Genomic DNA, 15,423 nt, shown 5'->3' with positions numbered 1-15,423 from the left:
ACTGTGTTCAGAGTAAGGGCTTGGAGACCCCAGAGCAGCTAAAATAAAAGCAACAGCAGCCATACCCATAGCCTTCCATGGACATGTCAAACTCCACAAACGATGGAGCTAAAGCTGTGCTGTGTAGCTGGAAGTTTCGAGGTGATGTCATGGAGATGAGACTCATGGCAGTCTGGAGTGCCAGTGCAGATCCCTTAGACAGCCAAGGAGAGGTCCTGATAGGTACAACTGTCTGAGGATCTGTTTTGCTGTCCATCACACTCTCTTCTGAACCTGAAAGATGAACACAGTGCCTAACCAGATCAATGTCTGCAAGTCTTTTTCCAGTCACAGGTATTGCCCATATTCTATTCATCACTGCTCAGAACAGCACTTCATGCTCTTGAAATAACACATCCTCAACAGCTTACAAAAATCCTCAGCAATACAAAAAAATATTGCACTGAAGGCATTTCAAAATGGGAGGCTGTCAGGAGAGCCATAGCCATATTTCAGCTATATTTTCTTCCCACACATCTCCAGGCAGCTCCAGAACTCACCCTACTAAAAAATGTCCCCAACCCATTGGTTCCATTTTCCTTACACACAGACCATTCAACTCTGCTGTAACACAATAGTTAAAAGCAACACGTGGGAGAGGATTTGAAGAATGACTGCAAAGAACTTAAGACCCAGATATGGATCATACTGTATCAGGTGTCTCAGGCATGAGAAGAGTTTAAGCACCAAATACTGTTATACTGTAGCCTCTCATCTATAAAATACATTATAGCAGAGAGAGGGCTCCTATGGAGAAGAGCCTGTACAAGCAAGGCAGACTAGTAGGATATCCTCGGGACTACAAAAAGCAGTGCTCTTTAGTCCCATCCTTATTCCATTCCTAGCTATAAATCACAGGAAAAACATGCTGCAAACCAAGGAGACACTCCATTTGTAGAATATTATTTTTATTATAGCTCACTTCCATGTCTGATCCAGCAAAGCCTGAGTCTATATTCAGCATCTAACTTGAACAAAGATATCACAATTTGATCTCTGCTGGTCATTAGATCAGCTCTCACTGTTCAAGTACCACCCAATCTGGGCAATACCCAGTGAAAAACTTCTAGGCATACTCCACCTTCACTGTGACTATCTTGGAGCAACCTACTCAGCAGCAGTTTCCTGTCATTTCAGAGACATGCCTAACTCAGCCACTGTATCAGCAACAGACTGTTCATTGTGTGCTTACCTGCATTAGCTGACTCACTCCCCTGACACAAAAGGACATTGGGCTTGTTTGCACTGGGCCTGGAAGGTAGCAATGGAGAACCTCCCAACCACAGAAATTGCCTAACATGGAAAAAAAAAAAATTAAGAAAGCAACTTTAAAAAAAAGAAAACAATGAAGCCAGACACTTTGTAGTCACAGCAGCCATGCAAATAGAGTTAGATCTGGAGAACAACTTTTATATTTAACACCAAATTTTAAAGACATCCCAAACAGAACAAAAGAAATGTTTTCCATTGTAGCATCACAAATATTTAGTTTGCTTCACATTTCCTTTCAAGATTTTCCGGTTGAAAAAATATCAAAGATTTCTTTTCTTCATCAATATTCTTGACTAGCCCTAATTATTCAGAAAGAAAAAATCTATGGGTTGGGGTTTTTTATTGAAATTTTTTTTAGAAATCCTATTCTGTATTTGAGTGAAAGAAACAAAATCTTCCAATGAATATTTAAATTTACCTGCACTCTGCTACCTGCTAGGTACTGTAATGTCTAGTACTTGTTAGCATTAATGAAGAAAGTGCAACCTCAAACTAGAAACAGTGACTGAGGAAGAAGACCATACTTTTTATTTCTGCATCTGTCATTGACATGGATCTGAGATACGAAAAAGTCATTTTTACGCTGCAGAAAACAGCTTCTCCATATGAATACCAGGAGAGAATAACCCTGGTTGTTTTGCAATGACTTAATTAGTTCATTAATAAATGGTTTTACAACCCCTGCAGAGATGATGCAGCAGAACACTACAGACTCATACCATCTTCAGGAGTCATTTAAGCATATATCCTGCAATCAGTGAGAAAGGAGGATTAACTGGGACTTGAAACAAAAGGCTGAGTCTTGCTGAATTAGAGCACTATGTGAAGCATTTATATAAACTTTGCAAAAAAATGGCACCACTAAAGCAAATTGGTTCCATTAGATACAATCTGATACCTTAACACATGTGGCTCAATAGCCTGTGATGCGAGCTTCTCAAACACTCTGGTGAGGGGCAGATGCAGGGGATGGCTGTCATTGCAGAAAGCATCTTGACAGGAGGTGATGATGGTGCTCAGCAGGCCAGATTCACACATCACCTGACGACTCTTCTCTGACTTCACCAGGGACTGGATGTGATCAACCAGAGCACACTGGATTTCCTGGGAAAGCTGAAATGGACACAGAAGTAAAGTCAGAGGGCTGGAACTAAACTGTATATGGTAACTGATTTGTTTTATTTTAATTTGTTTTTCAGTTGTCAAATCCCTGAGTGTAAACATCTGAAGCCCCTAAGGCAAGAGGCTCAAGCAGAACTGCATGGCTGTTCTATCAAGCTCTGCACTTAAACAGTGTGCATATATTCATCCAAGCAGCTGCTTGGCCAACCACAACTCAGCTTTCCTGCCTTGACACTATGGTGGTGAAGGAAGAGAGCAATCAGCTGTCATTCAGAAACAAGGGATCACCACCAAGGGCAGGTTATTAGGCATAAGCTCCAAGACCAAACAGGAATTCAGAATATATTTAACATTGAGCCTGTGGAGAGCCATATTGACATGATCTACTCTTCATTCTAAAACCCTGCTCTTAGACAAAACTATCAAGCAATGTCATGAAACAATCTTCAACACTTCTCTATATGTTTTGCTGAATTGATGCTTTACCTCATTATTGCTTCTTACTGATCTTAAAGTCTATCAATTCTCATAAATTATTTTTAGAGCAATTTGTTCCCATTTGGGAATGGATTGTACCCCATTGACCTAACTAGACTTCATGTAAAAGTAACTGGATAATATATTTAAACACAAATCTTACAAAGATTAATTATTCCCTATTTCCAAGAGCTTTCAAGCTTTCTCATATGCTCTTCTAGGAAATCGATATGCAAACTTTTAAACAAGAAGACAACAATGGTGACAGAAATGCAAATGAAGGCAATGGGATTTGATTTTATAACATGAATGAGAAGTAACTGGATTCAGAATAAGCTTATTAAGTGTAAAGAGGAATTGAGCTCTTTTTCATTCAACCAGACAAAGCCAATACAGAACAATTTCAAAGCCCACAAGCAATTTGTTTTCAAAGCATCCCCAACACTTAGAAGATAATACAGCCATTGCAACATACATACTGTTTTTGCAAACTCAATTACCATTTTTCATATCTGAAGGGTGAGTTCTTTGGATAACATTTTCTTCTCTCTGAAGGACGATTTATTGCCAGGGACATAAATTTCACTATGCATCGCATTACATATAAAAATCATCCACCAGACTAAACTACACTATTACAAAGTCTCACAACTTTATAGATATTTTAATTAATATTTTACTCCATTTCTAACTATATGCAGGAAAGTATGTGTAAATACCACTAAACAAAGATTGACATAGGTCTTGACTAAGTGAAGCAACTGGTTTATTCCAAAATAAATCCAATAAAAGCGTGATGGTGTACAAAAAAATTGATTGTTTTCATTAGCCTAGCAGCTCTGTCAATACCAATACTGCCTTGTTTTGAATAAAATGTGCTGTTTTCATGGATCTTTGTTCCAGTAAAATGAGATTTTAGTGGAAATATTAAAGGTGGTCAGGAAACCATGCTGTGTGTTTCTGTGTGCATGGATTAATTTTCCTAACACTTACTACTTGCACCATGAATCAGGATATTGAAGGTGCAGTTAGACTGTAGCTGAGCTCTGCCTCAGATTAGAGTCTTAACGGCAAAATGTCACCTAGCAATTTGCCCAATCTGCTTAAGTAGTTCCCAGATTTTTTCTCCTAAGAGCCCATAGTTTCAAAACTTGGTAGCTGAATTTAACTCACTATTATTCATCTTCAAGGTTATTATACTGTATTCAAGATAAGCAAAAATGATGAACTTTTGTCACTGTGAATTCCCTTCAAAAGGATGCAATTTCCTTAGATTTAAGAACAATACAGCAATAATTATGTGTGCAAAACACTTGAAAAATGTTACCTTGTTAACATCTACAAGGAAGAACAAGTCATTTAGCCTACATTTAAAACAGGGATAAGGGTCTTTTTAAAAGGTGCAAAATCCTTATTGATGGACAATGTTTTACTTTCACAACAGTGACTATGACAGCAGTACATCATACAAGAGGCATGGATGAAAACAAAAAGGAAAAATCCAGCTGTGTAAGCAATAATATTATTTAGCAAAAGTATAGATAATTTACATGATGAATTGTGAGAGGATTTTTTTTTGTCTGTATTCACAAGAATACCTGCCAGGATGATGAGACAGAACTGAGTAATTCTTTTACTCTCTTCTCAAAAGTTCTTTCCTTTACTCAGCCTTGTCAGATCTAGGCAATCTCAGTATCTGACATTACAAATGGGAAAGATCTGTCATGACACTCTGGAATCTTAAAATTCCAGTCAAGGATGAGATGTGCCTGAGAGGAAACTTCTTTCTTTTTAAGGTAGAATCAACTCGGTGAATATCCTGGGCCACATATCTAAAGTGGATGCTAATATGTCAATTTACTAAGTGTTTGAAACATGTCCAATGCTGTCTTTCATCACTAAACAGACAACATATTAATAAAAGGAAAATCTATCTTATATTTGGTCAAACAACATGGAAACTGGTTTAGTTCCAGTCATAGGCATGAACATGACCAATATCCTCTAAATACAGTTTACTGACTCAAAACTCTTGGTCAGTTTTAAAGTTTTAAGCAAGTTTTTGTACCCATGACATTCAAATGATTTTTTTATCATACCTAGCAATAGTAGGAATACACATCCACAAATCTATTCTCCTCAGCTTTTAACTTTCATTATAGAAAGTATAAGAAATAGCTGAAGTGCAAAATCACCTCTTTTACTGTCTGCTACTGGGTTTTCTATGCTGACAGGCTCAACACTGCTTCAGCCCATCATTTCTTGGGTCTGACAAAGGTCAGTGAGAAGTTGCAAAATTGGCAGGATATTGATATTATTTCTGAGAGTCAGAATCAAAAGTACATTAATTTTACTGAGTTCCATTAATGTTTCTGTAAAAGCAGTCTTTCTCATTGCCAATTCTGTGAAAGCAAAGGAACCGCACATGACCTGAACTGATTCTAAAGATTTTTCCAGGTTACTCCTAGACACTTGGGCCTAAAGTATCTATCACAGCACTAAAAGGAGCAGAAAGGGATGAGTGATTTTCTCTTCTTCTCTGTATTTGCTCCTAAAAAATGTATTATTTAATTCAGTCTTAAATTCAGAGCAAGAAACCCCTTAAAACTTTTTTATGAAAGTCTGAGATACATCCACAAAGCCATTATTTCATCTCTCATACAGCTGTCAAACACTGTGGCACTAGAAAAAAAAAATAGTACCCTGTTTTGGACAGGATATATCTACCCAAAGAGTAATTCCTTCAGTTATTTTCCTTGTACCAAGTAACTCCCCCTCACTAGCCACTGAGGTTAAACCTTTTGCATCACATCTTACCAGAATCCTGTGCTCCAAGTAGAATCTCCTTGCACAAGGATTCATGCAGTGGTTTACGTTATGATTAATGGCATTAAAGTCCAACCTTTTATGTCTCTACCTGGCAGCATCAGTGAGCTTCCCAAGCTCTGAAATATTCTATCCATTCTCTCAATGATTTTTTCAATAGAAATAGCCAGGAAAATTCTATTTGTCCTCTATCCTTTTTGTGGGTTATTTTATGGGAACTCTTTAAGACATTTGTTAACTCCTAGCTAGGGTTTGACTCAGGACCTTGCATAATAGTGGTCCTGTTTTACCTGAGGCAATCATATTCACAACAGCAATACTAAACAAACACTACCAGTAATAATTTCTTATTGACTAAGAAAGGAGTGAGAGAAAAAAAGAAAATATGAGCATAATTAAATACATAGCTGAAATTGCTGGAATTTGTGCTCTAGTCCTTCATACTTTTAAGAACACTGCCATCTACTGAGGGTCTGAGAGGCTCTCTCTCTTGCAGAACTCAAGTCCTAGAGCCAACTCTAATTTCTTGATGACACTCTCATCCAATTAACGATTCTACTTGTTTTTCAGAAATTAATTACTGTAATTAACAAAATTTCACTAGCTGATGGCTTGATTCCAATAAACAGAGCTGGAAATTGCCAGCAGTTATTTGCCCCTTTCATAGCTCTGGATGAACAACCTGGTTTTATTTCAGGCCTTCCATATGTACTTTGACTGCATTCAAGTATTTTGGACCAAATAGCCAATACAATATAGGAAATATCTTTATTCAGAGTGGGTGTGTATATATATATAGAAAGATACAAGAAAAATACATTCTAAGCTGCATTAAAAGTTTATGGAACATAGGTCCGAAGAGCCAGACTTTTCTGGTTGCTAGGGCTGTTAGCAATACTCTAGACAATTTTCAAGGCACTTCTACATTATGCCTTTGGAATAACTATTCTGGGACCAAAATCCATGTACTGCATCAGACAGGTATAGAAATGCTTAGGCAAACTGACAGCCAAGAGTCTTTGTTGTTCTCACATCTGTTGACTCAGTGAAGTTTGTGCTGTTCCTCCTGACAGTGTTTTAGGTAAATTTTAGTACTACTACATTTGCAAAGAGTAAGCAATGAAATGAAGCCACAGAGACGTAGAAGACACTGTTTAGATGGCATTTCGATATGTTCAGACTCACCTGAGCATGTCGTTCATCGTACAGTTTTGGCAGCAACCTCACCATGACACAGACAGCACCTGGATGTACAATGGTGCAGTCTCTCATTTCCAACCTGCAGTGAAAAGACACATCCTAATTATCATTAACAACAGCAAAGAGAGTCTAAAAGTGGTCCAGCAGAGCACAGCATTAAATCCTCCTAGCAGCAACCAGGCTCAGCATTGGAAACTAAGCAAACAATACAAATGACTCAGAACAACTGGAAGCCTCCTTCAAGTAACAAAGACAGGACATCACCTGCTCATCCCAGGGACCTGCACATTCAAAGATGTGCAGCAGCCTCTTTAAACAAACTTTGCTTTTGAGGTATTTTCAGAACAGAAAACAGATAACCAGAGGAATCACTGATGCATCAGTCCACAACCAGTGTTATCCTTTTATTTTCCAGGCGTTTACAACTTCAGTTATACAGTTACTTCAGTACTTTAAAACATAATAGAAATAAGCAAAGGTGAGATAGTCTTGATAAAATCAGTATGTCACCCTCCCCTTCCAACACCAGAATTTGCCTAAAGTAGTAAACTAAAGTTGAATACCTGCTTTCCCACCAGTTTTCATTTTTGCCACTTACGACCTTTTTATGTTCAAGCACAGGAAGGAACTGAGGAATCAGAGACATCACAGAGAAGATCTGCTTATGCCATGATGCAGGTTAGAGGTCTGATATATCTCAAAGATGAACCCACAGCATAGCAGAAACTCTAGTTTAGGCACTACAGGCTTGTCCTGTTCAGAGTATCATCAGCATTTCTGGGTGGACCTCTGAACTGGAGTTGTGATGTACACTGTCAGAAACATCTGTCTGAAGCAGATCTCACAACAAAAGCAAGGGCAACATCTAATGGCTGTAATTAGGCTGACAAAATAAAGCACAATACGCTTTATGGACTTTATAAAACACAAGGTACAAGAGTAAGCGTAAAAAAAAAAAAAAAGTTTTACAAGGGATGTAAAGGAGGATAAAAAGGCTGCAATTAAACATGTTTGTTAGCCACTCCCAAAAAGGCTCATCTGATACAGCAGAACAGGGAGTAATGTGTAGCACACTGCCACACAGTGACAAATAATTCTTACTGCATCCTCAAGAAAGATAATTTCAAATAAATTGCTTGTTTGCAATATTTTCTGTGCAGTAAGTCAAAATCAGGTCTGGTATGAAGAGTTGTTGCAGCAGTGGTTTCAGTGTGGATACATAAACCTCTGCTTGACATGAATGTGGGCACGTTTTTAAATGTCAAAGAAAAAAGTACACCAAAAATATGCTCTACTTACATTTCCCCGAGAAAACCCACACCATTTTAAAAGAGAAAAATCCAGGCTCACTAAAATCAATAGGAGCAAAATTATGGCTGGAAACAAACTTGGTGTGCTGGTCAATGCCCAGGTGAACATAAGCAAGAGTGTGCCCAGGTGGCCAACAAGGCCAATGGCATCCTGGCCTGTATCAGCAATAGTGTGGCCAGCAGGACCAGGGAAGTGATCATCCACTGTATTTGGCACTGGTGAGGCCCCATTCTGGACCCCTCACTACAAGGACATTGGGGTGCTGGAGTGTGTGCAGAGAAGGGCCACAAGGCTCATGAAGGGTTTCTAAGAACATTATACAAGCCTTATCTCCAGCCTTCTCTCTGGTTTTCTATGAGTTTCTCATTTTATGGCCTGTCTTAGTACAAAAGCTGTCTTCCTGTACCAACTCCTCCCCTCTGCAAATACCCCATCTCTCACACTCCTGCCCCAGGGCTATCCAGTAGCCCCGTGACTCCACTCCATCTATCTCACCAGTATCATGCTGTGAATCACAGATCTGCTCTGCACTAGTGCTACTTAAAAATAAGACAAATGAGAGGGTTTAGGGACAAAATGAGATGTCACAAAGAACCTGAAGAGCCATTAGCACAGTGAGTTGTCTGTGGTAACAGCAGCTGCAGCAGCCACGATGCTTGGGTGGGCACAGAGAAGGGCTTCCCTCCCAAAGAGATCAGCCTCAGTTAACACAGCTTGCAGCAAGCTATGTCTAATCACCAGGAACAAAAGGAAAACCAGAGACCTCATCTGTCACAAAAGGTGTTTCAGACATTACTGCAGGAGCAGGAACACAGAGGGCTGGTTTTGAGATGGGAATGACAGGATCAATTCCCCTGTGTCCCAGAAGCTTGCAGCATCATTGACCACAGGACAGTGGAAGGGGCTACAATATTATCCAGCATTAAAATGTTAACTTTCTTATATATTAGCCACAGGCTCCTGCAGGGTCACCTCCTTTCCCTGCCTCTTTGGGAATGTTAAATATATGTTGCAAGATGGGGCATCACAGGCCACCTACACTGACTGCATTCAAGTTCCTCCTTTAAAGCTGCATAGCTACTGCCTGAAACCTTTTCAAGGGGAAGTGTGAGTGTGGAGTACAGCTAAGAGGAAGCTACATCAGGGGAACAACAGGCTTGCAGAAACTATGGGATTTTTTATTTTCATAAAATTTACTGCTGGAAAAGGATACAGGCTCTATGGCTTGAAGATTGTCAGCTTTCCAGCACATGTTCCTCTTTTGTGTTTGCATACACTTGTCATGGACAGTCTCCAACCACCCCTAACTAATCTGGCTTCCTTTTATGCCTTCACATCCCATAACCAAGACAAACAGTCCCAAATCAGACAGTGTGAACTGAAAGGGTCCCAGTTTACAGGATTAATTTCTCCACAAGTGGTGTACTGTACTGTACAGCATCACATCTCAGCAGGCAAAACAACACAAGGACATAGGAAGCCTTGCTCATTTCGGACCTAGTGACTTCAGAAGGACAATCAGAAGACAGAACCACACCACTCCCAGCATTGCCCTGACCTACTCTTTCTCCCTTACCATCCCTGGGCCTCCCTTATATGCATACTTAAGCAACAGACAGTCTACTTCCTGTAACTACCACCATCTAGATACTCTTTGCATATGGACCCATGTTCTCCCAAATCCGGCTAGGAATATCTGCTTGGAAAAAAGCATTCATTCCTCCCAAGCTACCAAGTCCTCTCCCCAGAACTGAGTATCTAACCAGAAACTTCCAGTGTAATTTAAACAGTGGTGACAGGGAACAAATGCCTCCATGACTACTTTAAAATCTGCTGCCACAAGGAACAAAGAAATCCACCACAAGTTTTTCTACTTTCTTCAAACAAGTTTAAATATAACCAGAAATGCTTATTCAGCCTGCCTCAGTACTCAGGGAAAAACAGTTCTGCTGACTTCAGTGACTGCTGCTACAAGTGGCAGACATCATGTCTTGGTCTTTAACTTGGAAGATGACTTTGCAATAATCTACAGTAAGGGTGGAAGAAGTCTTACACTTACCAATTTAGCCTTTTTAAGCATAACTTCAACCAGACACATAAATTTGGTAAAAGGACTGAGAGATTCAAGATAAAGCTACAGACAAGTGAAGGGACAGAAATCTCATTAGTTACAAAATGCAGGTTATTCAGAACTGATTCCCAGCTGACAGCAATGCTGATTTCTGGTATAGTCTTCCCTTCCTACAAAGGATATATATTTTGATATAAACCTTCATTCAATGAGGCAGGCAGCATGACTGTCCCTTTTCCAATTTTCTCCGTTTCAGCATGAATAAATGAGTGTGTCTGCACACATATGCCTGAACACACATGCATGAGAGAGCATTTAAAATAGCTTAGAGTAACTTTTATTTTTAATGTATTGAGTGGCTGGAAGCAGCTTTCCACATAATTGAAAAAGTCAAAATTGATTGGGGCAGGTTCAAGCAGTGAACTTAAAGCACAAGCTTTAAGTCCCAGCAACCTTGTTCTTAGACTCCCTTCCTGCTGCCACATTTCAGGTGTCAGAATCTCCAACATAAACTCTGCAGCTCTTGGGGCTGTGTGTCCCACTGCTGCACTAAATCCTTATGCCCCACTTCTACCATCCTTTACCTTTCCAAAAGCATAGATTTCTGCTACCTGGAGGCCTGGGACTTGGGACAGAACTGATTTGTTTGCTCTTGGCAGGTTGTATCACACCTTACCTCAGTATACTACCATATAAAATGCACATACCAGTCTTAGTACTATATTTTCTGTAGTGAATAAAAGCTTACTTCTCTTCAGGGTTTCCCCACAGCATATAGGTAGAGGCAGGTAATTTGTTGCCCATTCTTTTGAAAACAACAGGATGCTCTTCTTGAACTTGCGGTGCCTCCTGATCATCTTTTGATTCTTCTCCCATCTCTGGCTTCCTCTCCTTAAAGTAGCTTTCCTGATGGAGGGTTCCTTTGACCATACGATCAAGAAAATTCAGAATCCAAATGCTGTTCTTTAACCACACTGGGAAAGGTTCTGAAGAACAGAAAGCTGCATCCAAGAATTCTGCAAATGTCCTTTTCTTCTCAAGGGTCACAGGAATTTGCCTTCCCCCTCGTGTCCAGAAGCATCCAAGTGATCCAAGATCCTCTGCCATCTTTTCAAAGAGACCATTCCTCTGGAAGAAGTTGCTGTTGACAGGGTCTAGGTGCAGGGCTGCAGTTATCCCCTGAAGTGTGTAGAAAACAAGCTCCAATATACAATTCTGTCCAACTGCTGTCCACTGCCCAGATGGAGGGTCCTGCAACGCACCTTCCATGTCTGAGAGGAGGGACAGGAGCCCATTGAATCCACTGCAGGTTCTGAAAGCTGAATGGCTCTTGGGACTCTCCAATATCCTCAAGAGTGACTACAAACATTGGGAAGAAAGGAAACAAAAGAAGCACTTAAATCAAAGGACAAAGAGGCTTTAGAATATTTTAAAATTCCAAGTTTGCACTGAAATTCTTTCACTGAAATTTCACTCTTTGGTGGGGGGCGAGGGGGGAGGGGAAGGTGGTCAAAATAAATGTCATCACTGCACAACTTGTCTTCCTCCCTTCCCTCATGGACCCAATGAATCACACAACCAAGATTTGAAAGCACCCTTAGGAGCAGCTAAAGCAGTCAGCCTGACAGGTGGGGAGCAGTGCTCACAGGAAGAAGCAAAGGAATCAAATTTCCTGCATTACATATCCTAGTCAGTTTGGCCAGAGGTAGTTTCATATCTTTGGCTGTTCTTTTATCAGTCTTCTCAGACTCTCTAAAGAAACCTGCCTTTGCCCTAAATAAATGGAAGTAAAGATTCAATGTAAATACCCTCATATAGAAACTGGCAGGAAGGCACAGCTCTACAGACAAGTCTTCCTGCAGCCCTGAATGCACGTGAGAACCCACACTAGACTTTTGCTCAAATGACTGAGAAGGACCTTTCCAAAAACCAGTGCCTCAGGATGGCACAAAGAGTATTGTAAGCAGCAGGCTCTCCTCATTAAGAAAGACAAGAATACCTTTTCTCAGCTCAGGTATTTTTAAAGTTTGCACAATACTTTAGAGGAAAAAAGCCATATAAAGTAAGATCTCGAGACAATGAAGTCATTAGATTTTATCTAACCTCAATAGGCTTAAAGCAGGTTATAAGTGAATGCCACTTGACAGTATTACACATGCATAAAACCAACTTAAATAATTTGCCAATTTTGAATGCTATGGGCTTTTCATTTTAAAACAAATCTCAAAAAGTTATTAAGAGCTGTGGAAGTAAAATGGATGAGAAAAAGGAGCTTGCAAGGAAACAGTCTACTGCATTTGAATATAATTGATCCCAAGCTTTTTGGGTGTTGCACAATTAATTTTGTACAGGGAGTTTTCAAATTTGATACTGTACCTTTGCACATTGGAAAGGGTTAATTTTACATATAGACCTTCCCAAGAGATATCCAATGAAAGAGCTTTACTTCACAACCTCCTTAAGAGGAACAGTTTCTAAGAGAAATACATCTGCCTGTAACAGGATCTAGGACTGTGAGAAAGGGTTGCCAGAACTGAAGGGGTAGGGGGAACTCTATTACTGTCATTCAATTTTGTATGATAATGTATCAAACCAGGCAGAGACTTCTGAACAGGGAGTAAATTTAATAACTTAGAGTTGAAGTTACCAGGATGGCTTTAACACATTCCAGAGAAGGTCAACAGTAAACACATTTCCTCCAGCTTTAACTCAGTTAGAATTTAATTGCCTATGAGTTAGTATTCCTCTGTCTTGAATCTATAAAACTGATGTCTGCTGGAAACCCCCTAACTCAGTTACTGCTAACAGAATTTATTTCGCACATTCCATTATTTGTTATTCCTCATAATTGTCCACGTGTCACACTGGAATACAGCAGTGCTAATTGCATTTGGGCTCAGGCTTTAACAGCTAAATATACATTAGCAAATCAATCTGAATTTGCGTGTAACACAATCACAGTCCTAATGGATAAACAAAATAAATTTATTTGCTTACATTATGCTTTAATACAGTTATCATTTGTCAAAATTAGACACTGAAGTTGCATTTATTTTCATATTAGTTTGGACACCATACTCAACTTTTCCACAGGTATTGTTAAAGTTTACTGTTTCAAATTGTCAAATGAAAGCTATAAACTTTGTTCTTTAATTTTTTTTTTTAAGTAATATGGTTCTTTTATCACAGAAGCAGTTGCTATATTGTACAGAAAAGTTAATTCCATTCCCACTTGATAGAGAAGGTAGAATGAAATTTTAAAATCAGTGCTTACAACACTGCTGCTTTTCAACTGGATGCCTATGACCTAAACCAAAATAAAGCACAGCGATTCTTTCCTCTGTTTCATTGCTTAGGGATCAGACACTCTGGGGTCAATAGAGGCTACGACTAGTTCTAATTTCTTCCTCCAAGCATTCATACAGTTCTTCCTTTCCATTGCCTCACCTCTTTTTACATGATACTAGTGTTTGTGAGAAATGACAAAATTAAGGACAGCAAAGTTTCAACTGTGGAAACTTATCAGAATGAAGCTGTTCATCTCATGCCTACCCTGGCTCTTCCAATCTCACTCCTTCACATCTGACATCCTCTCTCCACATATCCACTTTCATTCCCATTTGTTTCTCCTTTCTCTGTCACATTACACAGAACTGTTCATACAATTGTGCCTTTAGCATTTCCATTTCTCCCTCCTGCATTACTATTTAAGTCTTCAAAATACTTTGTAATCTGATACCCAGTGAAGGTATTGACCACCCATGCATTGCTAAAAATCAAAGTGCCCAAGTTACCATAATCTAGAGCTTGCCTATGGCTCTTTTCTCCTCTGCTCTTACCATCTTGGAAAAAAGAGAGTTCCCAAGAAAACAATACCCAAGTGATAGCCACATTAATTACCTTCAGCAGATCTAGTTTCAGATGCAGTTCCCATTGAGTGGAAGAACAGAGGGCCCCAATAATAATGCTCATATATTCTTCGTAATTGATGACTGATAGCTGCTCCAGGATGCTGAGAGTAGCACTCCTGTAGCACTCATCATCCAAAAATATCTTGATATATGGCACCATTCCATAGTCCTTCAGAACAACTAGGGACAAATATATTATCATTTGTTAGTTAAACTATCCTTTGCTCGTAGTTTTTACAGGCAGATTTTCAGTGTTGGTGTGAAGTGCCACATTTCTACAAATACAGCAGGACAGGTAAGGAGAGCAGCTGGTTAAGCTAAAGATGACACAAACTGAATGGCACAAGAACAACTAGGGATAAAATGGCCGGGTGGCCATGGTTTCTAATCGTCAGAGATGACAGCTTCCCAATACAATAATGAATAAAAAGGAAAAGACACCTTAGTTTTCAGCTTAAGCATCTCTTTCATTTAGGAAGGGAACTTTTTGATGGTTTCTGAAAAGACCTTTACACTGTGCAAGATGCTACAAACATGATGATTCTAGGATTTCAGAGTTAATTGAGTGGATTCCAGTATTCACTAGAGTTCACTCCTGTACTATGTTCCACAAGATTCCCTATACACAGACTTCTTAGGTATGACAGTAATATAAGCATGTTACTCAGCATGCACCTGATCCAATCAAGATTTCAAGTAACAGAAATGATGGAAGAAAATCTGGATGAACAAACGATACACAAGAGTCAAGTACACACACATTTTTTCCAGAAACTAAGTTTGTACATCCTATGTAAACACTTCAGGAGTATGCACATGGATCAAGGAAACAAGCGGACTGCTGGGATGAAGCTCATTATGCAGGATGAGAATACCTTTGTCACATTTCTTCCTAGTGTAACACAGTTATCCCTACACTTCTAGCTTTTGTCCTCCATTTTTGACTGAAGCACAAGAGTCAGAAAATATGTTGGTGCTCCTTAAAACCATGGCCACCTACCACCAAATATCACGAAGGTAATGCAGTCATACATGTTTCCTTACCCGTGTTCCTCACAGACCTCACTGTAAGGGCAGCCACCATCTTCAGCATCACAACATTTAATTCCTTCTCAGTGCCTTCTTTCAGACCAGGCAGATGAGTTCCAGCTGTCAGTATGTTAAAAGTAATATTACAATATACAAGAAATGGGC

The 15,423-nt window shown here is 39.4% G+C and overlaps 1 protein-coding gene across 18 annotated transcripts in view; it reads right to left on the bottom strand.

The window, feature by feature from the left end:
- Window positions 1-15,423, bottom strand: part of WDFY4 (WDFY family member 4) — a 138,509-nt gene that overhangs the window by 90,846 nt on the left and 32,240 nt on the right. For 16 of the 18 annotated variants that reach the window (XR_011151742.1, XM_069019561.1, XM_069019562.1 and 13 more), the window contains 7 exons: window positions 15,274-15,378; window positions 14,219-14,409; window positions 11,067-11,677; window positions 6,922-7,015; window positions 2,210-2,424; window positions 1,232-1,332; window positions 66-273 (listed from right to left, as the gene is read on the bottom strand). Coding sequence is in view for 17 of the 18 variants with exons in the window: in XM_069019561.1 (XP_068875662.1) it covers window positions 66-273; window positions 1,232-1,332; window positions 2,210-2,424; window positions 6,922-7,015; window positions 11,067-11,677; window positions 14,219-14,409; window positions 15,274-15,378 (1,525 nt within the window). In the remaining variant the exon portion in view is untranslated. Of the gene's footprint in view, window positions 1-65; window positions 274-1,231; window positions 1,333-2,209; window positions 2,425-6,921; window positions 7,016-11,066; window positions 11,678-14,218; window positions 14,410-15,273; window positions 15,379-15,423 lie in introns of those variants that run through there. The other 2 variants (XM_069019573.1, XM_069019572.1) reach the window with 2 other exon arrangements.

The sequence above is a fragment of the Aphelocoma coerulescens genome, chromosome 6 (assembly GCF_041296385.1).
Source record: "Aphelocoma coerulescens isolate FSJ_1873_10779 chromosome 6, UR_Acoe_1.0, whole genome shotgun sequence".
NCBI lineage: Eukaryota > Metazoa > Chordata > Aves > Passeriformes > Corvidae > Aphelocoma > Aphelocoma coerulescens.
Note: the sequence above shows the minus strand (reverse complement) of the source record. Positions and strands in the feature narration are given on the sequence as shown.